The following is a 26,037-nucleotide window of genomic DNA, read 5'->3' as shown; positions in this document are numbered from 1 at the left end:
CTGCAGCAAAATCATCAGCAAATTCATCAACGACAGGGTGTCCTTTGATCCCGACGCACCTTCTGAGGTTTTGTACTTCTGATCTGGTTACGTAGAAGTCACACCAAGTTTAGGGAGCCTGTGCCTTACATGCAAAAGGGCCCCTGGCTTGTAAAAAGGGTTTGACTGAAAATTGGGCAAGTCATTGTCCATGGTGGGCCCCTAAGACTGGTGTTAGGTTCTTAAATAAGCAATTTAGGGGTCTGTGATGAGTCAGCAAGAAGTACTGATCTCTTAAGACTTTTCCCAAGGTTAGCGACTGCAAACGAGGCCTGTTTTTAAAAGATGCCCGACTGTGAATCAAAGTGAATTGTGGAGTTCAAGTCAGATTCCAACTTTTCACTTCAATAGCCCCAGCGTCCTGCTCAGTACGTTCATGCCCTGTTCAGAACAGAGAACCATAACTCTGAGGTGCGACAGTCGCCAGGAGCATGTGTGCAGACAGCTGCCTGAGACTGAGGGCCCACGGATGCTGACCCCACAAGACTGCGTGGTCAAGCCAATGGTCAGTCCATCAATCCAATGCTCAGGTGGTAAGGAAGCTCTGCACTGCATGGAGTTGCTGTCTTTTAGGTGAGCCGTGTAAACAAGGTACTGCCTCCACCCTCAGGTAGAAGATCCCAGGCCAGACTTTGAAGATGTCTTGACCACCATTTGGGCATTGACCATCAGCCACCCAATGTTGGTGATCTGACTGTTCATCTCCCTGCCATGTGTAAACTGGTTACCGCGTTTGCTAGCACGACCTTAATGATTTTACTTCAATGAGTGTGGGACCTCTTGAGATTGGGATTGCCACTGGAACTCCCTTCCCCTGAAGTAGAAATTCCAGTCACTGATAAAACTACACAGTGACATCAACAAGTTTCATCCCACCATCAAACTCACCATGGACTACTCTCGACTGTCTGTCTCATTCTTGGGCACGTGCGTCTCCGTCAAGGATGGACACCTCAGCACCACGCTATACCGCAAACCCACAGACAAACTCACAATGCTACACTTCTCCAGCTTCCACCCAAAACCTATTAAAACAGCCATTCCCTATGGACAAGCCCTACGCATACACTGGATCTGCTCAGATGAGGAGGAACGTGACGGACACCTGGAAGTACTCAAGGATGCCCTCACAAGAACGGGGTACGATGCTCAACTCATTGACCACCAGTTCCGACGTGCCAAGCAAGGGACTGTAATGACCTCCTCAGGAGACAGACACATGCTGCAACTGACAGGGTACCCTTCGTTGTTCAGTACTTCCCAGGGGCTGAAAAATTACACCATGTTCTTTGTGACCTGCAACACATTATCAATGAGGATGAGCACCTCGCCAAGACCTTCCCCACACCTCCATTACTTGCTTTTAAAAACCGCCAAACCTCAAACAGATCATTGTTCGTAGCAAACTGCCCGGCTCTCAGGACAACTCCATACAACTCTGTGATGGTGGACGCTGCAAGATGTGTCAGCTTGTGGACATAGATACCACTATTACACGAGGGAACACCTCCGACCTTGTACATGGCAGGTACTCATGTGACTCAGCCAACGTTGTGTATCTTATACGTTGCAGGCATGGATGCCCTGAGGCATGGTACATTGGGGAAACCAAGCAAAGGCTACGACAACGGATGAATGGGCACCGCACAACAATCAACAGACAGAAGGGTACCCTCCCAGTTGGGGAGGGACATTCAGCCTGGACCTTCGGGTGACTATCCTCCAAGGTGGACTTCGGGACAGGAAGCAGAGGAAAGTGGCCGAGCAGAGGCTGATAGCTAAGTTCGGTACCCTTAGAGAGGGCCTCAACCGGGACCTTGGGTTCATGTCACATTACAGGTGATCACCATTGCACTACACACACACACAGATAGTCCTACACACACACCCACATACACATACACACACACAGTTACACACAGACGTGCACACAGACACCCACGCACACCCTTATAGACACACACACTCACACATGCACCCCCTCAGACACTCTGCACTCACTACACACACACACTTTCTCACACTCACAACCCCCACCCCAGACACACACACACACAGACAGACAAAGACCCACATGCACACATATATTTTGTGGGGTGAATTTGTACTTTCAGGGTTACATTGTACTTTGCTCAAAAACTGCATACATTCATGTAGAACTCTGAGCTCTAAAACTGCATGAATTTATGTAAAACTCTGTTATCTCACTTCTTGGATTAGAATCAATCTAAACATCAGGTCATAGACAGAGAACACAGGGGGCTAACACCTTCAACATATTGTCTAGCTATCACCATTGTTAACAGCTAACCCGAGAATGCAACTTTAAAAAAAAGGGTTTTGTGATTTACACATGAAAGAAGTGAAACTATTGCTATATTCTAACAGATGAAAGGCTTAACAGACAATCAATTTTTCAATGTATAATTTCAGTTACATCACACTGTAAATTTTTGCTATAAATTCTGTGTTATGATCGAGCCCTCCACAATCACCTGATGAAGGAGCGTCGCTCCGAAAGCTAGTGTGCTTCCAATTAAACCTGTTGGACTATAACCTGGTGTTGTGTGATTTTTAATATTCCAGTCAGGAATACTAGGACTAAAAGCCAACCAGAACAGTAGATTATAAGGCTAGTGACGTGAGTTAAATGGAGTAGCTTTAATTGCAGGATAGGATCTGAAATTTGATCAAGAGATATAGTAGGATCCTCAAACTCGAAGAGAAGGTCATCTTTGATTTTGTACGTTTTATTATCCACTGGGAGGGTGGGGGTGGGGCAGGAGGCCGCAAGGATAGGAAGTGTGGTGTTTCAGGTTGCTATGTCAAGATGAACAGTCAGGATTCTGTGTAATTTTAAAAACTCCACTTTCCAAATCTGTGCTTTCAAGCCAACGGGTTTAACACTTGGGCTAGGAATTTCCCTTTCTAGAGCCAAGTCTGAAAGCGGGCAAATATCTAGGACAAAAAGAAAAAAAATCAGGACCCACTCAGTTAAGCAAGCCCACCAGCCCTTCCAGCAACCAGGCAGCTGATTGGCTGTCGGCGTGCTTTCTGCAAGACCCAACATCCTCAAGCAGAAAAGCCTGCCCTTCCCAAAGCTTCTGGCCAATCGAAGGTGGACAACGCCAGAACTTAAGCATCATCACATTGGCCCCATGACGGAGAGGCCGAACCGGGAAAGGTGGGTGCTGTTTGGAGTGGAGGGGGCCGGAAGTGAAGTCTGTTGGGGCAGCTCTCAGGTCAGATCCCTCAGTCTTGCACAAGTTGCCACAAACCACTCCAAAGTAACATACCACCCAATAACAACTTATCATTCTCCTCTCAACTGGAGCTGAAGCAATTACAGGGATCAAGTGAGGACTGCAGGTGCTGGAGACGTGTCCTTGGAAGAGGTTTCGCATTCGGTTATCATCAGCATCCTTGGATGAAGAGGTTTTGCTCGAAACATCGACTCTCCTGCTCCTCGGATGCTGCCTGACTGGCTGTGCTTTTCCAGCGCCACACTTTCTGACTCTGAAACGCTGACTGTCTGTCCAGGCCATTTACAGACGCTTAAGTGGTCACTAATCGTCCACTTCTGGGCCTCAATTGTGAGCAGGGTCAGGAAGGTTCACTTGGGCCTACCTGCTCAGATTGTAATCGCTGTGGTGGCAGGATGGCGCTCCCACCCCACTGCCAACATGACCAGCTCTTCCCTTCCCATCACTTTACTTATTATTCTTCAGAAGAGGAAGACCTAGGCCTTTATTTTGCAAACACTGGGCCAGCACTGATTGCCTGTCCCTAGTTGCCCTCGAGAAGTTGGCAGTGAGCTGCCTCTTTGAACCGCTGCAGTTCCGTGTGTTCAGTCTGTCCACGATCACTCTACAGACCATGTGCCCGCCTTCCCACTTAATTGGTGTCACTGAAGTCCGAAGGGTTGTTTAATTTAGTGATCAGAGACTTTTTGTTTGCAAAAGAGGTTAGCAGACAATTGCCAGATTGGCGAAAGCGAGGACTGGTGGAGATCACAGTCAAGATTAGAGTGGTGCTAGAAAAGCACAGCAGGTCAGGCAGCATCCGAGGAGCAGGAAAATCGACATTTCGGGCAAAAGCCCTTCATCAGGAAAGAAGCAGGGAACCTCCAGGCTGGAGAGATAAATGGAAGGGGGTGGGGCTAGGCAGAAGGTAGCCAAGAGTACAATAGGTGGGTGGAGGCGGGGATGAAAGGGATAGGTCGGAGAGGAGGATGGAGCGGATATGTGAGAAGGGAAGATTGGCAGATTGGACAGGTCATGAGGATGGTGCTGAGCTGGAAGGTTGGAACTGGGGTAAGGTGGGGGGAGGGGAGATGAGGAAACTCATTTCCAGATTGATCAAGCACTCAGGATATTTTGCTCAGCCTGCCTTCTGTAGGTGTAAACCCTACTGTGGATCCAGGTTTGCCCTGCCCTTTGAGAGTTCGTTTTAACGAAAGACCGACAATAGTACCTGTTTTCGCCAACCAAAAGAAATCCAAAGAGGATTTTTGCTTTTGTGAAAAAAAGGCAAAAAACTTTTCCCATATAAATTAATGCTTCTTCGCTGTACACCATTTCGGCTTGTGAAAGGTTTTGTAGGGACACTCTACTTTCAGATAGTGGGGATACCTGTATTTCATTTCATCATTAACAAGGAGAGCCAATGGATTTTAAGAAGAAATAACAACCACAATCATTTCTTGCCTGATGGCCGCCATGGATAGGATGGTGTAATGGCTATTTTCCAACACTCTCGCTGTGCAGCTTTTCTGGGAAAAATCTACTGTATAGTCCATTAAAAAAGCTCAAACATCCAACTCACCACCACATTGACTACTTATGATTGAACCATTCATCATTGATGACTCACCAATGTGTCCCACATGGCCACAAGAAAATTACTGATACTTTAGAACCAAGAGGCTACAATGTATAGGAACAAAAAGTAATAAAAGCCCATGGACATTTCACATAATGAACATCAAAACCCTTACAGGAATAATTATCTATTTCTCGAAAGTCAAGGAAACGTTTCCCAGTTGTGACAACTCTCGTTTGGATCTTCAGGACCAAATGGCCTGTTTCTGTGCTGGAAAAATACTTTGCAACGGCATCTTCTGGTCATCTTTAAATATACAGAGGAATCTTGATTATGCGAATTTCGGATTATCCGGACAGGATTACAAGGTCTCGATGCTTGGCTAAACGGTGTTATCCGGCATTCGATTATCCGAACAAAATATACCCCACCCATGTCGTTTGGATAGTCCTCTGGATTATTAAATCAATTGATACAGGTTCAAGTGCTCTCTCTTTATGAAAAGAAAACTTCGGTTTGCCTGCAGGTACCTGGGAAACTTGCAGCTGCTGGATAATATCGAATGCAAAACCTCTTCCACTCTATCCACAGCCCAATTGGTACCAAGATTGGGGAAGGGTGGGGAGCTTCGTTCTCAAAATAAGGAGCAGTGCCTGGTTTCGGTGGACACCAGGAGGCACACATACATCACAGACGGTTCTCACTAATCGTAGAATCATCGAGCCCACACCGACCTTCCAAACAGCATCCCATGCCCACCTCATCCCTGCATTTCCCATGGATCATCCACTTAGCCTCCATATCCTCGGGTCCCGGGTTCAGCTCCAGCTTCGGTTGCATGGCGTTTGCACATCCTCCCAGTGTCTGCTTCAGGTGCTCCCGTAGTCCAAAGGTGTGCAGGTTAGGTGGATTGACCTTGCTGTTGTTTTAAGCAGGTGGGTAGTGGATATTCCAGCAGTGATGCTGCTGACCCAACAACTTAGTTTGAAACAAAACAGAATTTATTTGCAATATTACCGAGTGAAACACAAACAGAAGCGACCAGAATATAGAATAACTTAATCGATAGTAAACAGGGGTGAGGCAGGTGATGAGCCCTGGGAAATACAGGGATGGGAGGGGGTGCGGGTCTGAGTGGCTTGCTCTTCGAAGGGTCGGTGTGGACTGGGTGGGTTGAATGACCTGCTTCCACACTGTAGGGATTCTATTCTAAGGACATTGGAACATTGAGAAAACTGTCAGGTTGCAGGTTGCTGGTGAGGGTCGATCTTGAAGCGCAGTCGAAAGTTAATTAGCCGCATGTCTAATCAGTAATCAGATCCAGGGCTCTGGAGAAAAGGCAGGACAGTGGAACGGAGGATAATCAGATCAGCCTTGATCTGACGGAGGGCCAGAGCAGACTCAATGGGCCGGACAGCCGACGTCTGCTCCTCCATCTTTTGCTGAAAATGTGTTGCTGGAAAAGCGCAGCAGGTCAGGCAGCATCCAAGGAACAGGAGATTTGACGTTTCGGGCATAAGTCCTTCTTCAGCCCTTCCATTCCTGAAGAAGGGCTTATGCACGAAACGTCGATTCTCCTGCTCCTTGGATGCTGCCTGACCTGCTGCGCTTTTCCAGCAACACATTTTCAGCTCTGATCTCCAGCATCTGCAGTCCTCACTTTCTCCTCCATCTTTTGGTCCGGGAAAAATCAGGTTAACAGAGTCACGTGATTCATAAATCTCCGCGGTGTCATATTTTGTTTTTATGATGAGCGCTTGAATGAAGTGGCTTGGGATGTTTCATGACATTAAAGGTGCTAAGTAAATACAAGTGGTTGTTGCCATAGCAATATTCCCAACCTGCATGTGAACGCTGCACCGATCTGTCGTCTTTCACAGACAACAAGTGATTAATTGCTTCATGTCAGCCTTTTCCAGAGAGGACTTGAAGAACTCGCATCTTCCTGTCTTTACCCATCTGTTCTTTTCTCATCACTGCTTCAATCATTCCAGATCTTTTGTATTCTTGTTGGAAAACCCTCAAACTTCGCTGATATAATCCTTTTTTTAAAAAAATCAATGTTGGCGAAGAGTTTGGTGGAACTTTAACATTTGTCCTTCGGTTAAGAGGAAGAGGCAACATTAAATGTTATTAAAAGCACATTCTAGAGGGTGGAGAACCAAAAGTGTGTAGCATTTTCAAATTGATGTGTTTATGGTGACAGGGCAAGCCCATGTGTGATGCTGTTCGGAGGGTCAGTGTGGACTCGATGGACCAAATGGCCTGCCTCCATACTGTTGGGATTCTATGAAGATGGAGGAACGAACTTTGGGTTTCCTCAAAAGAGACAGAGAAACTAATGGTGCGATCCAACAACAACTTGAGTGTACGTAGTGCCTAAACCTTTCTCCAAGGAGCTTCACAGGAATGCTATAAGCCAAATGTTGACTGTGAGACACACGAGGAGCTATTAAAGCCTCTGCCATAGCATATCAGCATTGCAATCTCCGCATCCCACTGATGTTTATAAGGCAGCTCGAGCCAAAACTGGTGAGATGAGAGTCCTGATTATCAAAATATTTAAACAGAATTGATCTCAAGCTGAGGTTGAAAGGTTATTCAGTCACAGATGTTTGACAGTACACACCACTGTGACCACAATGGTCATCAAAAATCTGTCTACTTTCCAGCACATGGCCCTAGGCCTTGTATGTTATGGTGTTTCAAGCAGTCATAGAGTCACACAGCACAGAAACAGCCCCTTCGGTCCAACCAGTACATGACGAACGTAATCCCAAACTAAACTGGCCCCACTCCTGGCCCATATCCCAAACCTTTTCTATCTTATCCAAATGCCTTTTAAATGTTGTAATTGTACCCACATCAACCACTTCCGTCAGGAAGTTCACTCCGCACGCAACCTACCATGTTTAGATTAGATAACTTACAGTGTGGAAACAGGCCCTTCGGCCCAACAAGTCCACACCGACCCACCGAAGCACAACCCAACCAGACCCATTCCCCTACATTTACCCCTTCACCTAACGCTAGGGGCAATTTGGCATGGCCAATTCACCTAACCTACACATCTTTGGACTGAGGAGGAAACCCACAGAGACACGGGAAGAATGTGCAAACTCCACACAGTCAGTCGCTTGAGATGGGAATTGAACCCGGGTCTCTGGTGCTGTGAGGCAGCAGTGCTAACCACTGTGCCACCGTGCCACACCATCTGTGTAAAACATTTTGTCCTCATGTCTTTTTTAAATCTGTCTCCTCCCACCTTAAAGATATGTCCCCTTGTCTTGAAGTCTCCCATCCTACAGGGAAGACAACTATGATCAGCTCGATCTAAACCCCTCATTATTTTATAAACTTCTATCAGATCGCCTCTCAACCTCCTACACTCCAGTAAAAAAGTGCCAGCCTTCCTTTATAACTCCAACTTTCCATAACAGGCAACATCCGGGTAAATCTCTTCTGAACCCTCTCTCATCTAAATAGTTTTGATGATTATTGCCTCCTGAGGATTTGGGCGGCACAGTGGCTCAGTGGTTAGCACTGCTGCCTCACAGCGTCAGGGACCCGGGGTCGATGCTACCCTTGGGCGACTCTCTGTGTGGAGTTTCCGCATTCTCTGTATGGGTTTGCTCCGGCTTCCCCTCACGGTCCAAGTTGTGCCATGTTTGGGTGGTTTGGCCATGCTGAATTGCCCATCATGTCGAGGCTAAGTGGGTTAGCCATGGGAAATGCAGGGGTAGGGGGTTGGGACTGGGAGGGATACTTTTCAGAGGGCTGGTAGGGGCCAAATGGCCTGCTTCCATACTGCAAGGATTCTACCGTCCTTTTAAGTCACTGAGTTCCAGATAATCACCATGCTCATAATGACATTTTCCTCCAATCCCCTCTAAACCTTATTTTGAAATGGTGACGGGTCCCGCCTATTGACTTCTCTACCAAGGGGTAAAGTTTCTCCTTATCAACACTCCATACAGTCCTCAGGACACAAAGGTTCTCTTGCAGAGTATGGTTAAAAGCCAATTCGTGTACACGTCAGAGTACAAAATGGATGAAGATTAGATTATCTACAGTGTGGAAACAGGCCCTTTGGCCCAACAAGTCCACACTGACCCTCTGAGGAGTAACCCACCCAGACCCATTACCCTCTGACTAACATACCTAACACTACGGGCAATTTAGCATGGCCAATCCACCTGACCTGCACATCTTTGGATTGTGGGAGGAAACCAGAGCACCCGGAGGAAACCCACGCAGACACGGGGAGAATGTGCAGACTGCACACAGACAGTCACCCGAGGCAGGAATCGAACCTGGGTCCCTGGCGCTGTGAGGAGCAGTGCTAACCACTGAGCCACCATGCCACCCCCGAAAAATATGAAACTGTTGTTCATAAGTCCGAGCAACTACTCGTGTGTCAAATCTTTAAGTTCATTGTTAACGTGGGATCTCGTCTGTAAGTCGGAAGTTTGAAACATGGACACCACCCGCCCAGCACTTGGAAATTAGGGATACTCCAGAGGACAGAATTAGACAAACAGAAACAAACATTCTCGAAAGCTGTAAGGCTGCATATCACAGAGATGGGGAAAGACAAGGCTCCAGCCAGACTCAAAAACAAAGCAGGTTGACAATGGTTACTGCTAATGATTAATCATTAGCACTTTCAAGGCTGAAGCAGATTTTTAATCAGTAAAGGAATGAAGGGTTATGGGGTAAAGGCAGGGAAAGGTGAGTTGAGGATGATCACATTAGCCATGGTCTCACTGAAAGGTGCAGCTGTTCAATTGCCTAATTCTGTTCCTATGTTTTCTGTTATTGTGCTACAAAAAGTACTTTATGCAAAAGAGCTCTGGAGTGCCCCGAGTTTGTGCAACTCAACAGAGAAGCACAAGTTCTTCCTTCTGGATATTTTACTTTTATATTTTTTGGGAGACTAAAGTAAAAACCAAAACACATGGGTGTTCTGTCCACTGGAGGCAAATGTGCTCTATATTTATACTGGGAAGGTTGGAGGGTTTGAGCTATAGGGAAAGGCTGAACAGGCTGGGGCTGTTTTCCCTGGACCCTTGGAGGCTAAAGGGTGACCTTATTATAGAAGTTTATAAAATCATGAGGAGCATGGATAGGGTAAATAGACAAGGTCTTTTCCCCTAGGTAGGGGTGGTCAAAACTAGAGGGCATAGGTTGAAGGTGAGAGGGGAAAGATTTAAAAGGGAGCTAAGGGGGAACCTTTTGATGCAAAGAGTGGTGTGTGTATGGAATGAGCTGCCACAGGAAATGGTGAAGGCTGGTACAATTACATTTAAAAGGCATCTGGATGGGTATATGAATAGGAAGCGTTGAGGGGGATAGGTTGAAATGTTGGAAAATAGGACGAGATTCATTTAGGATATCTGGTCGGCATGGATGAGTTGGACCGAAGGGTCTGTTTCCATGCTGTACAGCACCATGACTCTACAAGTGCCGAAATCAACGTACTTGACCTCAGATATATATCCGCACTGACAGAGGATTTTATTCACAGAGTGAAAACTATTTTTTTTAAAAAAGAGTCCCTACATTTTATTTGTGAGTGAAAAAACACCTCCATACACCACCGAGCTGAGATTACTGATGTTAGTGACTGTCAGAGTGTTGGGTCTCCATGTACAAAAACTCCTATCTTGTCATCAAACAGCCGCTGAGAAAATTTTAAAAAAAGACATGGTTCCAATGCTTTTCATCATTTGTTTATAAGGACAAATGCAAAAATGCCAAATTTCAAATCACCACAAGAAGTTATGCAGCAGGAGGAGAGAGTACTTACTGGTTGACAGATTGGCCGAGACGTTGCAGTAGAGAAAAGCATGACTGAATTGGTCCTGATTTTTGAGAATTTTTGACCACCTCCCACTTTTCAGCAATATTCATATCATTTAGTCACAGAGTCATTAACCTGGCTTATGAGGAGAGACTGAGTGGACTGGGATTATATCCATTCGAATTTAGAAGAATGAGAGGGGGGATTTTATAGAAACGTGTAAAATAAATGAAGGGAATAGATAAGATAGAAGCAGGGAGATTGTTCCCACTGGTGGGTGAAAGACGAATGAGGGGACATAACCTCAAAATAAGAGGGGGAGCAGATTTGGGACTGAGCTGAAGAGGAACTTCTTCACCCAGAGGATTGTGAATCTGTGGAATTCCCCGCCCAGGGAAGCAGTTGAGGCTACCTCATTGAATGTTTTTAAGGTAAAGATGGATTTTTCTACAGTGAAGGAATTAAGGGTTATGGTGAGGGCGGGTGTAGGGTGGGGGTAGTGGTGGTGAGTGGAGCGGAGTCCACAAAAAGATCAGCCATGATCTTACTGAATGGTACGGCAGGCTCGATGGGCCAGATGGTCTCCTGCTCCTAGTTCTCAAGTTCTTCAGGTGGACTGTTCAGTGAAGCCAAAATGCAAACATTTACATTGTGAGAACAACAGGTTTTAGGCACTGAAAACGTGTCACTTCTAGTGTTTAGTGCTGCTAATTCACCCTGTACATCAAGGGCAAAATATTCATTCCATCCTGTTTAAAGTTCCAATATCTGGCAACAAATGGGAAAAAAATGGCAAAACATTATGTTGATGCATGTGCTTTAATGTGTATTTATTCACAATCGATACCCAAGGACAAATGGAGACAAGTTGCTCCTGACAGCTACTAAAGTTAACAGGTAATGTAGACTGCAAACAATCTGCTTTCATACGATATTAAGACTTGTGATAATGATACTTGCTCTGACCCAAGCCTCTCTCATCTGGCAAATGAATTTACTCTTCAGAACAGATTATAGAAAAGCTGTGGGACACCTTTATTGCATTGGATTTGAAGCCACTGCTTATTCATAGAGTCAGAGATGTGCAGCATGGAAACAGACTTGGCCCAACTCATCCTTACCAACCAGATATCCCAACACAATCTCGTCCCACATGCCAGCACCCAGTCCATATTCCTCTGAACCCTTCCTATTCATATACCCATCCAGATGCCTTTTAAATGTTGTAATTGTACCAACCTCTGCCACTTCCTCTGGCAGCTCATTCCATACACGTACCATCCTCTGCGTGAAAAGGTTGCCCCTTAGGTCTCTTTTATATCTTTTACCTCTCACCATAAACCTACGCCCTCTAGTTCTGGACTCCCCCAGCCCAGGGAAAAGACTTTGTCTATTTATCCTATTGATGCCTCTCATGATTTTACAAACCTCTATAAAGGTCACCCCCTCAGCCTCCAACACTCCACAGAAACAGCCCCAGCCTGTTCAACTTCTCCCTATAGCTCAAATCCTCCAACCCTGGCAACATCCTTGTAAATCCTTTCTGAACCCTTTCACATTTCACAACATCATTCCGATAGGAAGGAGACCAGAATTGCACACAATAACATGGTCAAATCCCACTTGTATGAAGACTTGGGACATTGGGCAGCTAGGGGTATATCTTGCATGGGTGATTTATTTGAGGGAGATGTAATGATGTCCTTCGATCGGTTAGTACAGAAGTACGAGTTACCTAATAGAGATCTCTTTCGTATTTTTCAATTAGGGATTTTATTCAAAAGGACCACACTTTTGACTGATCCCTACAAATCTGACATAGAAAGAGGGGTACTAAGGGATAAGAGCATGCTCTCTGTCAGTACTCTATATCACCAATTGGGGGGTGCCACCTCAGATGAGTCTGATCGACTCTGCAAGATGTGGGAAAGAGAGCTGGGTGTTGAAGTTTCTTGAGAGGCATGGGAGGATATTTGGGAGAATGTAAGGAAGATATCAATTTGCAATAGGACCCATGCCTTAGAGTTGAAGATTCTCCACAGGGTCCACTTAGCCCCAGATCGTTTGTCAAAATTTCAACCAGGGGAATCTTCAGCCTGCCCCAAGTGCAAGGTCTGTACAGGTACTCTTACCCATTGTCTTTGGTCTTGTGACAGGCTTCAAACATATTGGAGCGCTGTAGTGGGTGCAATGGAGAGGATTTTAGGTGCAGGGGTGGAGAAGGGCCCTATATTGCTCCTTTTGGGCCTACCCATTGTATTTCCTGCAGACTCGCATAAGGCAAAACTTTTCAATATTCTTACATTCTGTGCAAGGAAGAATATCTTGCTAGGTTGGATATTAGAAAACCCCCCAGGCCTGTCGGGTTGGCAGAAGATTGTTATGGAGCATATTCCCCTGGATTTTCTCACAAAAATATGGTACACCACAAAACTGAGAATTTTTACAAGACATGGCAACTCTTTTTGAAATACCTGGACACAGATTTATCTGCCACACTAACAAGGGCTTTTATATCGCCGTAATGATTGTGTTTCATGAGTCCAAAATCCAGGGAGGGGGAACTGTGAATGTATGAGTGTTTTGTTTGGCTGGGCTGAGTTATTGCTATTTATTTGTTTGTTATTAGGTATTTATTTGGTTAGTTAAATAGCTAGTTTAGATTTTTAAAAAATTTTATACTTCTCTATATATGTTTATACATTCGTGTAGGAGGGTGGGTTGGGGAATTTGTTTTATTATTTGGGTTTAGTTTTGTACTGTTTTGAATTGCATTGTTTTGTATTTGTTGTAATATTTAAAAATCTATTTTTTCTTAATAAAAATACATTATAAAAAAAAACACGTGACTCCAGACCCACAGCAAAGTGGTTGACTATAACCTGCCCTCTAGGCAATGAGGGATGGGTAATAAATGCAGCTCCAACCGGTGATGCCTATTAACGCATTTTAAGTAGTGTAACATTTATAATTGTTGAAAATATAGTTACTTTGCTAACCATCAGGATGCAATGATTGCATTTAAAAAATTAATTCTAATTGCACCACATCAAAGACCAAGAAAAACAGACACTCCAATTACCAATTCCACCTCTCTACAATTTGCTTTCTCACATCTTTCTTGTCAACTTGTCCAAAAACCAAGGTGCTTTAGCTATCTACTTGCGATGTCAGATACCTGGACAACTGTTTGGAGATTTTAATTGAACTCCGTGCTGATGATGGGAATCATTTTGTTAAAGTTATGGAGCTGGATAGTGTGAGATACTATCCTCAACAGATGCTGCTCAGACAATATAGACCTTTGGAATTACAACCACATTTGAATTTGGCCTGTGTGCAGTTTCCAAAACAGTTAGGTGTTTCAGTAAAGATGTTTGAAAATGAGGAATATAAAAGATGAGCAAAAACTGTTTAAAAAGGACCAGGATTAACAGTGAATCTGGTATCTCAAGTACAGATGGCAACAGTCCATAACTTTGATTATTTTTCTTCTCTTCAGAAGAGCTACAGATGGTGATGTTCCTTTGTTAACAAACTATACTCATGCCAGGCCACAACACATTCTGTTAATAATGCTGATGATCTGACGATAATTCACTCCCTAGTGGTCCAGCTAATTATTTCATAAGGCTCACTTCTTTGAATATTTTTGGCTGTTGCTTCTGTGGTGAGTACAGAAGCTACTAGTGTAGGTAAATTATATACCAGAGATCCTCCTGTGGTGCAGCACGCATCTCACTGAAAAAGACAGCTTTTCTCACATTGATCTCTCTCACTGTCACGTTGCTGTCTCTCTCTCTCTCTTTCTGTCTTTAAATCTCCGTTTCTCAACTCTTTCTCTCTCTCGCCTGCCTCTTGTCTCTGCTTCCCTTCTCATCCTGCCTCCTTCTAATTCTTCCTCTCTTTCATTTCCCACCTTTCGGCTGAGAGACGATACAAGGGTGAGGCAAGGCTGAAGGAGAGAGGTCGTCCAGGTACTGGTGGACTTCATTTTCCAGAAAAGCCGGGCGGCTAAATGTGGCCTTTAAGAGATTGTCTTTGCCCCATCGTGAATGCACTCCCCATCACATCAGGTCCTCTACCCTCTCAAGTTACCACTCTTCCCTCTCCGTTCTCCAGGTATCACTCTCTACTCACTTTTCTCAACTCTTAACCCTTGAATTTACCCACCTCACCTTGCCTTCACTCTCTGTGTGCAAATTGGCTGCACATTACACACGGCTTCACCTCAAAATTATTTCATGGGTTTGCAAAATATCTCGAGATGCCAGGCAGTGGCAAGAAGTGCAAGTCTTTCTTTTACCAGGAGTGGGAGGGAATTGAAGATTTTCTGTATGACCTTCTCACTCAGATGTAGACGCACACAGCTGCTTTTCACGCCACTATGAGTTATGAAACCTTGCAAATGATTCACTTCTAAAGCCTCATTCTGAGCGCAGAAGGAACAGTTACCGAGAAAATAAAATGGAATCTAAAAATGTTTACGCGAGCGTTTTGGATGATTTGTGCGATGTTCGTGTGTAATTACAAAGAAGCATTTTTCGTCTGACCCAGCACCATTAACACATAAATAAACCCATCAGTGCACCTCCAACAAGAACAACATGCATTCAATACACTTTTGTTGCAATCTCACTCCAGACATCAAAGTTAATATGCAATATGTGGACAGATGAAGATATAATTAGCTCCCAATTTCTCAAATTGTAGTTTTGGCATTTTTCTGTCGAGTTGTTTTATTTTATTTTCATGTATCTATCTCAAATCTCATCGCAAATGAAATAAATTGAATTTCTATAGTGTTCCAAAGAGCTTAACAGCCAAATTAGCTTCAGTTAGGAGGTTAGATTGAAGAGGTTAGGACTGTTCTCCCTGGAGAGTTGATGACTGAGAGGACATCTGTTCGGAATATTCAAAGTCAAAATCATGAGCGGGCTAGACAAAATAGATAGGGAGAGACTTGCAAAAGAAATAAAGATTGAGATGGCAAAGATTTAAAAGTGATGTGTAAAACAAAACAAGGGTGACATGAGAGAAAGAAATATCACCGAGTGAGTACCTAGGGTCTGGAACGCAACACCTGAAAATGTGGTGGGGGCAGGTTCAATTCAGGTTCTGAGGAAAAGTCACTCGATCTGAAACGTTACCTCTGATCTCTCTGCACAGATGCTGCCAGACCTGCTGAGCTTTTTCAGCAATTTCTACTTTTGTCTTCAATTCAGATATTCAAGAGGGACACTGGACGGTTACTTGGATAGATATGGTGTGTAGGGATACAGGGAAAAGACAGGAGATTGGCACTAAATAACAGAACCCTTGCAGGCACAATGGGCTGAATGGCCTTGTGAAATGCTTCCTGGAGTATCACTCATTCATTGGCGGTCCCTCAGAGATGGGGATGACTCTCTGCCACTCTCAGGGCGAGTCCATAGAGGACTGTACAGAGGCTTCCACAGGCTCTGTCAACTTAGGGCAAAAGGTGGTCACGGGAATGGGTGGGTGGGGCGTTGATGTGGTAGTGTGCTCCTTTCCCTGTTGTCACCTGGCTTCCACTTTCTCCCAACGGCAAGTCTCAAAGTGTTCAATGCCTTCCCAGATGCTCCTCCTTCACTTTGGGACAGTCTTGGGCCAGTGATTCCTTGGTGTTGGAGTGTGATCGCTCAAGTGTAGTCACTGTTGGGAACGAAGCTCAGACAGAACACCTTGGATGCACAAATAACCTGATGGAACATGCGCTAGACCAGGTTTCAGAATACAAAGCCGTAGTTTTCTCCATATTCTGGTCAATTGCACTTATCCACATTAGGTTTGTCTGATTTCTGCATTACAATAGTGCATTCCTCTTGCAGTAATTATGCAGCGTTACAAGGTTGGTATTGGGGTCAAACAATGGCTCATGCTCAAACATTGGAACCAAGTCAACATCCAGTGGCTGATCTCATAATCTGAGGCAAACAAATTCCACAGCAACACCGCTGGCTGAACAGCTGCAATGGCTCACCATGAGAAAAACGAGGGAAGCAACTATGGACTAGGGTACAGCTAACTCACCGAGGCAACTCCCAGTTCCAAGCTACAGCTCTGCCAAGATAACATGACTCCATCTGAATGGCTTGGTGGTATAGAACTGGAGTATGATTGGGAAAGACATGCTTTCAAAGTGTTTCATCCTGTCTAGAAAGAATGTTAAATTTCCAAAAGGGAACAACAATCTGCACTGCACGAGAAACTGAGTGCTGATTAATCATGGTATACTGTCCTCAAAAACGCACCAAGAAACTATTGTCCCCAGCACGTTTGATTAATTCCCAGCCACCTTGCTTTTACCTGCGAGAGACCAGGTCCCCACGTACGAATATATTCACATTCCAACAAGGCATGATAATTGTGAGCCTGACTGATAGGTTGATTTGTCAATATAATTCCCATCACCCTCAGCAATGTTCATACAGAAGATCGCTTCCCGCTCTGCCCCAGTTTGAAACTTGCCATTCTTGTATCTAGAGCTGGTTTTTGTATCTAGCCTAATGAGTGTGAGATTAGAAGCTTCAACGACAAGCCTTTTATCAAACATGTTTCGTTTTATTTGATTTTGTTGCTGATTTGCCCTGTTTTTTTTAATCGTTATGTGAAGGGCTGTCCTCAGTGTTTATTACTGGATAAACCCTTGACCACCATAATAGGTCAGTTTGTATCTCCAGCTTCACAATGAATTAATTGTGAACCTTGATTTAAATACAGATTGCTCCCACAAGGCTCACTAACTCACACAAGCAGCCCTTGATGACAGAGAGTTTCGGCACATTGGAACTAATGTGACCAGCTTAACTGTCTTCCACACTGACGAGCAACATCGAATGTGCGGACTAACCTCCAGCAATCTCCCTGTCCAGTCTGGCACTAGTCTTTTTTTAAAAATGCTGTATTTCTCTTGAACTGGGACATGGGTGTCATTGGCTAGCCTATTTGTTCACCATCAACACCTGTCTAGATTAGATTCCCTGCAGTATAGAAACAGCCCCTTCGGCCCAACAAGTCCACACCGACCCTCCAAAGAGTAACCCACCCAGAACCATTCTCCCTGACTAATGCATCTAACACTATGGGCAATTTAGGATGGCCAACTCACTCTAGCCTGCACATCTTTGGATTGTGGGAGGAAACCAATGAAGACAGGGGGAGAACGTGCAAACTCCACACAGATGGTGGCCAGAGGTGGGAATCAAACCCGGATCCCTGGCGCTGTGAGGCAGCAGTGCTAACCACTGAGCCACTGTGAAGATAAGCTACCCTCTTAAACCACTGAAGTTTGTGGATGCCAGTATGACTCACATAGAAACATCGAAAATATGAGCAGGAGTGAGAACTTCATACCCGCTCCACCATTCAATATGATCATGGCTGACCATCTAACTCTGTCCCCTGTTCCAGCTTTCTCTGCACATCCTTTGATCCCTTTAGCCCTAACAACAATAACTGACTCCTTTTTTTTAAAAACATGCAAAGTTTTGGCTTCAACTGTTGCCTGTGGTAGAGACTTCCACAGGCTCCCCACTGTCTTGGTGAAAACATTTCTCCTCATTTCAATCCGAAGTAGTTTAACTTTGTATCCTTAGACTGCGGTCTCACTAGCCACCGGCAATATCCTCCCCACATTTACTGTAGTCTGGTCCCGTTAGGATTTTATCGGTTTCTCTGAGATTGCCTGCACCCCCCCCTCTCCTTCACATTGACAGTGAAGGAACAGCAGTATATTTCCAAGTCAGGATGGTATGTGGCTTGGAGAGGAACTTGTGAATGGTTGTGTTTCCATCTGTGGGCTACCCTCATTCTTCCAGTTGGTAGAGGGTCTTATGGTGCTATCAAAGGGCACTCGACAAATTGTTGCAGTGGGTCTTCTACACACTGCCACCACTGTGCACCAGTGAGGAGGGAGAGTGAATGTTTCAGGGGGTGCGTGGACATTTAAGGGTGCCAATCAACTACCCTGAATGGTGCCAAGTTTCTGGAGTGTTGTTGGAGCTACACTTGTCCAGGCAAGCAGAGAGTGCTCCACCACACTCCCAGATGGTGGGACAGGATCTGGGGAGTCAGGAGGACAGTTACTCACCACAGGACTCTCACTTGTTCCTCAAGCTATCGTATGTAGGAGGTCTGATTGCACATCCCCACCGGCCCAGGTCTTGGAGGCATGAGGTGTATCTAGACGAGCAAAGATGGGAGCCAGGGGCAGCATGATGGCTCAGTGGTTAGCACCGTTGCCTCACAGCACCAGGGACCTGGGCTCAATTCCTCCCTCAGGCAACTCTCTCATTGTCCCTGTGTCTGTGTGGGTTCCCTCCAGGTGCTCCACTTTCCTCCTACAATCCAAAGATGTGCAGGTCAGGTGAATTGGCCATGCTAAACACCACAGTGTTCAGGGATGTGTAAGTTAGGTGCATTAGTCAGGGGTAAATATAGGATAGTAGGGGAATGGGTCTGGTTGGGTTACTCTTCAGAGGGTCAGTGGTGGGCCAAAGGGCCTGTTTCCAGACTGGAGGCATTCTGTGATTCAAAGCTCATCGTATCTCAGTTCAGCTTCTCCCTCAGTTTGCTTTGGAGATTCTTTATGATATTGATGGGTAGCAGCACAGGTCAAGAGACTCGTTTTACCTGGAGCCAAGTCTCTGTGGAACCTGATAAGAGAGAGTCAATCAATCCACCATCAACGTGCTGGTGTGACTGACTGGATAGGCAATCGGTGATGGAGATGGCTGGCTCTCATACCACCGCGTCCTTCCATTTACAATAGATGCCTTCAAGAAGTGCAGTTGCTGGACTCGCCCATCAGACATTGATCAATGAACAATTGCCAGCAACAAAACCAGCACCGTTGTCATATCTCATGCAGCCGAGCAGCTACAGAAACATAGAATAATTTACAAGATTAAAAGGATGCCACCAATCCACCAGAGGCTAAATGCTGATACAGATTATATCACTAAAGGCAATGTTACTTCACTGCACTCACACCACCCATTAAACTAATATAGCGACCCATCACTGGCATTGCTGATCGATCCCATAGATGGTTGTGACAACCAAATAGTTTACCATAGCCATCTCGGATTTATTTACTTCAACAAAACACAACCCAGCAATCTGCAAAAGCAAAACTCTCAGCTCCTTTTCGCTGTAACCCTTCATTTCCCACATGTGTCGATTCTTCTAAAATTATTCAGAGAGACGCAGATTTCGAAGTAAAGTTAAACCTGGCCCTTGATATTGCAATCGATCTCTCAAATCTCAGGATGCTGTCCTTTGACTGGCGTGAGACATCTGCTCCAGCAACCCTCTCACTCTCTCTCTCTCCAGCCAATACGGAGTGATTGGAAGAATGTATCTCGGAGTCTCTCTCCTCTCTCTGTATTCCCCACCCTGTCCAAACACTTCCATAAGAAATACACACACACACAAACAGGCCATTCAGCCCCTCAGGCCTGCTCCATCATTCAATAGGATCATGGCTGATGTTCCTCACATCCACTTTCCCACCTGATCAAGAATCTGTCTCAGCCTTAAATAACACAAGGACAGTACCCTCACAGTTCTTGCTGTAACAAGAAACTCCAAAGATGCTCAACCCTCAGACGGAAGAAATTCCTCTTCATCTCAGCCTTAAATTGGCACCTCTTTATGCCCTCTGGTCCTAGACTCCCCGTGACGGAATCATCTTCCAACCGCAATGAGAAATTGAAATAAATCAATCATATTTAGGCTACAAAGGGAGGTCAGCCAGCATTGAGAACCAATGATACCCCACAGTCAAACAATATGCTCACTTTTCTGTCAATGTCAGTCCCCAAATCGAAGTCAAGTGTGCCCGTGACAAATCGCTCAGGCCTAGACACATCTGCGTCAACCAATCAGCGAAGGTCGCCAACAGGAAAGTTTGACCAGCTCCACCAGGCTTCGTTTCAATCCCTTCTAGCACTTCATAGACTTTGAAAGGAAGCACTCAGAATGCAATGTCAATCTTTGCAAACGCAAGTTACATGGGATTTATTTTTTGTCACAAACTTGAAGGAATTAAACAGCCTTCTCAAACAAGAATGCTCTCTCTTTCCAGAGCTCCAATTAAAGTTAAAAAAAAACAAATAATGCAACAAAGTTATAAGATGAAATATCATCATCTTTCTACAGCTGTTATTTCAATCACCCCGAGGTACAAATGTAAAGCAATATGCTGATTACAGGCAGAATTTTTGTTGAAGGATTTTGGCAGTGTTGTATGGCACTGACCTATTAGAAGTTAAATATTGCAGCTTATAAAACACCGAGTCAGTCTGGGTCAGTTTATGTTTGAGAGGAAAAAAGCAACCCATCATTTTTATGCAAAATCTCTCAAAGATTCGTTCCCTGAATTTTTGGGATGGAGGAATTATTATTACTTTGCATTTGCCTCAAGATTCATTGCTGCTTCTGATATTCATCATTCGTTTATTTTTCCTTTAGAGTTTAAAAAGAAGAATTCTCTGTCTGATCAGTGGAAGTTATTCAAAGTAATATATTTAACGGGGTGCATGAAGCAAAAGGCCTTAAGCTAGTCAAAAACTTCAATTGCTCATCCATCAATCATTTTTTTTTGATGAGACTAGCCTTGTCAGCCAACTGTGTCACAGATGTCTCCCTGAAACAGTTTTCAATTTTTTTTTGTGGTTCTTTAAGTAAAGGAACACTTTCATTTGCAGCCTAAGGATATGCCTATATCTTAGCTGGAGTCTCTCGAGGGATAGAATTTACTGTCTGCAAAGGCAGGAATTTGGGAACGTTAAAAATAGAAACAGCAAAACATCATTTGCATTTCACAGAACTCTCACATTAATTTAAAGCTTTACACTTGGAATTTGTGGCTTCGTGGTTCATATTGACATATTCCAGATTTTCATTTTGCAGTCACGGTTTATCCGGATTGTTTGTGCTGCTGCCACAAATCAACACTGAAGGATAATCATCGAGAATAAACACAGAATGTTGAAGATGGGAAGTAACAGAAGGGGATGCAGTCGTTCAGTAACCCAACGGGAACACAAAGAGTAGGTTGCCACTTGCAGCTTTGCCAGATCACAGTTAGCCTGCCTTTCGGTAAACATTAACCTGCTCTCAAGGAATCAGCAACAATCCAGCATTTTGCTCCCCTCGGTTTAAACACACAATGTACAATTTCTCCAGATCAACCACAACATGACTTAGTGTAATCAGAATATGTTTACAACTAACCAGTTCAGAAACACCTATTCTGTTTTTATGTTATTTTACTCCCACATTCTTCAAGAGCTAAACTATTTCTATTTTAGTCTCATAGACCTCAGGGCTACTAGAATGAACATAACTACCCCGAGCACTGTCTTTAAACTTACTTTTGTGCAAAATGAAAGTATTTTGTTTCTTGTCAAAGAATATTTGCAAAGTCAATATTGACTTAATTTTTCAGACTTGCGCATCTTATACACGTTTTAGACCAAGCGACTTACAATCTGATTCCATAACGATTGCGTGGTTGGAAATCATTTGAATATTTGCTCGCCCCAAGTGCATTAGCAAATGAGCCACTGCTTACCTGCAGTAAGGTCTTGTCAATAAAATGGGTGTAATGTTCTCACCTTATTTTGATCTGCCCAGTAAAGGAATAATCCCTGTGGGTCTACTTTCAAAGTAACAGGAGTTACAGTCGTGGAATCCTGGCAACAAGAGAGAGACACAAAAGTTATGATACTTGCTGCAACCAGTGAATCTTCAAAGAAGGTGTTAATGATCAACACCGATAGCATCTGGGTGAAAAATTCAAAAGGCATGTCGCATGGCTATTCACATTTAAGGCTTCTTCAACTTGTATTTCTCCTGTCAAAGTACTTTCAGACACATTACTACAGAAATCAGAACCGAGTTATGGTGCAATTTATTTCTTTTAATACATGCACAACATTTAACAGTAGAGTCACAAATGTACAGCATGGAATTAGACCCTTCGGTCCAATGCGTCCATGCCGACCAGATATCCTAAATTAATCTAGTCCCATTTGCCAACATTTGGCCTTTATCCCTCTGAATCCTTCCTATTCATGTACCCATCCAGAAGCCTTTTCAATGCTGTAATTGTACCAGCCTTCACCACTTCCTCTGGCAGCTCACTCCATACATGCACCACCCTCTGCGTGAAAATCTTGGCCCTCAAGTCCCTTTTACATCTTTCCCCCTCTCACTTTAAACTTATGCCCTCCAGTATTCACACAGTTAATGTCTCAGCCTTCCTCAAGTTTCCTGAACACAGTTAACTTTTTTTAACAGCAGTGGCTCTGAAATCTTTGATATCGTTTTGGTAAATAGCAAGAGTTAACTGCAGCCCATTTTCAATAAGTAATGTTCATTGATTATTATCTTCAAGTTTATTTTAGAGGGGAGAATTAACATTATAAAGAATTTTTACATGCATGCCTGCTGTGGTCTTAAGCTTAGCAGGAACATACTGCTCCCTCAACCTGTTGATGGGTTTAATCACTGCAGCTACTCTGGTCACCATGAATGCTCTCAAGATGCTGGAAAGAGAGACACTAAGTAACCATTTACCCTATAAAATGGAAAAGAATACTTTATACTGATGGTCCTCTTAATGACGCTGTGGCTGCTTCACCAGCACCCACTTCAATTTTTTTAAAATCGTTTTGTTCTTAAAACTTTCCCCCAGCCCCAACAACCCACCTGCTGTCAGTTATGCGTTTCTTGTTTTTCATTATAAAACAATGATAAGCGTGGTGGTAAATGTGATTGTGAATGCATTACTACACATCAGATTTCAGAACCGCAAACACACCACTGATTTGCATCACTCCAATTAAATGCAATAAATCACAGTGGCTGATCTTACAGGCACTGAGGGAGCTGTACAGAGCCAGGGTTTGCACGTTAGGGTCAGCACAGAGCCGAATTGGTGCAGTCCATTTGCTGTTGTTCCATTAATACAGTACAACACACAGATTAAAGGACATGAACAGTCACAAATTAATGCTAACCTGAGGTACAGACCAAAGGCACATGCACACACACGCTCAAATATACACAGACCAAATATACAGACATGCTCAAATATACACAGGTCAAAGGCACGTAGACACACACACGTGCTCAAATATATACAGACCTAAGGTACAGACTTGTTCAAATATGCACAGACCAAAGCACCTACACTCTCCAATATCCACAGACCAAAGCGTGCACACACACACAAATATACATAGATCATATCCCACGCACATAAATATACACAGACCATAGCACACACACCCAGACAAACATACACAGATCATAGTGCACACACATACACAGATCATAGCACATACACACACAAATGTACACAGATCACAGTATTCACACCCACACAAATATACAGATTGTAGCGCACACTTACAAATATACACAGACCATAGTGCACACACAAATAGACACAGATCACAGCACCCACACACAAATTTACAGATTATAGAGCACACACCCACACACACCTACATAAATATACACAGATCATAGTGCACACACACACATACATACACACAAATATACACAGACCATAGCATTCACACCCACACAAATACACACAGACCATAGTGCGCACACCCACACAAATATACACAGATCATACAGATCACCACACACACATGTATACACAGATCATGACATACACAAACACAGATCACACACACAGATCACACACACATACACAGTTCATAACACACACATACACAGTTCATAAGACACACATACAGACACAGTTCATAACACACGTATACATAGTTCATAACACACACGTATACACAAGTCATAACACACATTCACAGATCATAACACACAGACAAATATACATAGACCAAAACACACACACGTTGAGATACAAACAGCTGATGACATGCTGCCAGCCTGGATCTGATCTCCAGGCTGAAAATGGGCAGGAAACAAAGCTTCCTAAATGTTGGACACGCGCACGTCTGTGGAAATAAAAAAAAGACACGAGTTGCGTCGAGGCAAAGCGATAACCCGGAGAGGAATAGCTCCGTAAGGCGAGGAGAGGCAGAGAGTGCGGGGAGCGCGCAGTGAGGAAGGGTCGAGGCCAGTTTCCCCACACCGCGGCTGGTGCTGGGGAAAAGGCATGGGCTGAGACACAACCAGCACCGGGCTATTTTTAAAGCCGTCTCTCCCAGCTCCCTGTGGCCGGGGAGAGATTGCGGGGAGAGTCGCACTCCCTTGCACGGGGAGGCTTCGGAGCAACAGCAGCCAAACCTGCACCGGCTACTTCCAAACACGCACAGAGAGAGAGAGAGAGAGAAAACAGGGATAAACAAACAGATACAGGGGGAAATACTCTGCAAATATTTGGACGAGAGGAGGGATGAAAGTAAATGAGGGAAGCAGTCAGCTACAAATAAAACACAGGTTTGGTTACAGGAAATATTAAGCAGCTGCTATATTCCAGGCTCAATACTTACATCATCCCATTTCATAAATTTGCTTCCCTTCTTTAAGTTCTCGGGTACGCTGACAGGTTTGAGCTGAAGGGCGTGTACACCAGCTTGAGCCCCAGCCATTGAGATACATTTAAACTTCTCCAAGTCCAGGTGGTGGAGGAGTGATGGGGGGATGGGGGGGGGGGTGATTATAAACTGATCAAATTAAACCTCCCCATACACACAGTAAGTGTCTGGGAAGGGGGGAAACAACGTTAATCCAGCTGGCAGTTCCCTTTTTCTTTAATGTTCTTCCTTTGACCCCATCCTGCAACAGCACCACACACAAACCCCCCCAGGACCACCACCACTCAATCAGTTGACAGACATCAAAATAAAAACAGCCTCAGTGCTACACTGAGATAGCCCACTGACTCAGTTCTCTCACGTTGCCTCAATGGTCTTGGGAGCAGAAGCCAGTCACTGAGGGGAGGATCTGTGTTGAAAGCTGCAGCAAGACCCCTGAGACGCTACAGGCTCTAGACACTAACATTATATTTTTTTTAAGGAAAAGCTAGTGACTTGACTGTCTCTGCGTCCAGCACAGCTCTCTCTCTCTCTCTCACACAAACACTGTGCACACATGTATAGAGTGTACAGCGACTCCTAGCTAACAGTCATTGTCACGACCAATAGTATTAGAGCTCAGCACATTCCCACTCAACAGCAAAAACATCCTTAACTTGTGGGGATTTTATAGTAGCACATCCCCTTTCCATACTTGTGTCCATCACCTATTCATAAGACACACCGTGGGTCTACAAGGATGTTGCCCAGGGTTGAGGGGGGTTTGAGCTACGGGGATAGGCTGAATAGGCTGAGGCTGTTTTCCCTGGA

General features: G+C 44.4%; 1 protein-coding gene across 2 annotated transcripts in view; it reads right to left on the bottom strand.

Annotated features, from left to right (window-relative positions):
- The window catches only part of LOC132819522 (1-phosphatidylinositol 4,5-bisphosphate phosphodiesterase beta-1), an 893,680-nt gene extending 868,102 nt beyond the window's left edge, over positions 1-25,578 (bottom strand). For both annotated transcript variants that reach the window (XM_060831077.1, XM_060831078.1), the window contains exons 1-2: positions 25,183-25,578; positions 22,309-22,386 (exon numbers count right to left, since the gene is read on the bottom strand). In XM_060831077.1, the coding sequence (XP_060687060.1) occupies positions 22,309-22,386; positions 25,183-25,281 (177 nt within the window). In that variant the 5' untranslated portion in view covers positions 25,282-25,578. The remainder of the gene's footprint in view (positions 1-22,308; positions 22,387-25,182) is intronic.
- Between the last annotated feature and the right edge of the window lie 459 nt (positions 25,579-26,037).

Source organism: Hemiscyllium ocellatum, chromosome 10, assembly GCF_020745735.1.
Source record: "Hemiscyllium ocellatum isolate sHemOce1 chromosome 10, sHemOce1.pat.X.cur, whole genome shotgun sequence".
NCBI lineage: Eukaryota > Metazoa > Chordata > Chondrichthyes > Orectolobiformes > Hemiscylliidae > Hemiscyllium > Hemiscyllium ocellatum.
This window is presented reverse-complemented; position numbering and strand designations above follow the sequence as displayed.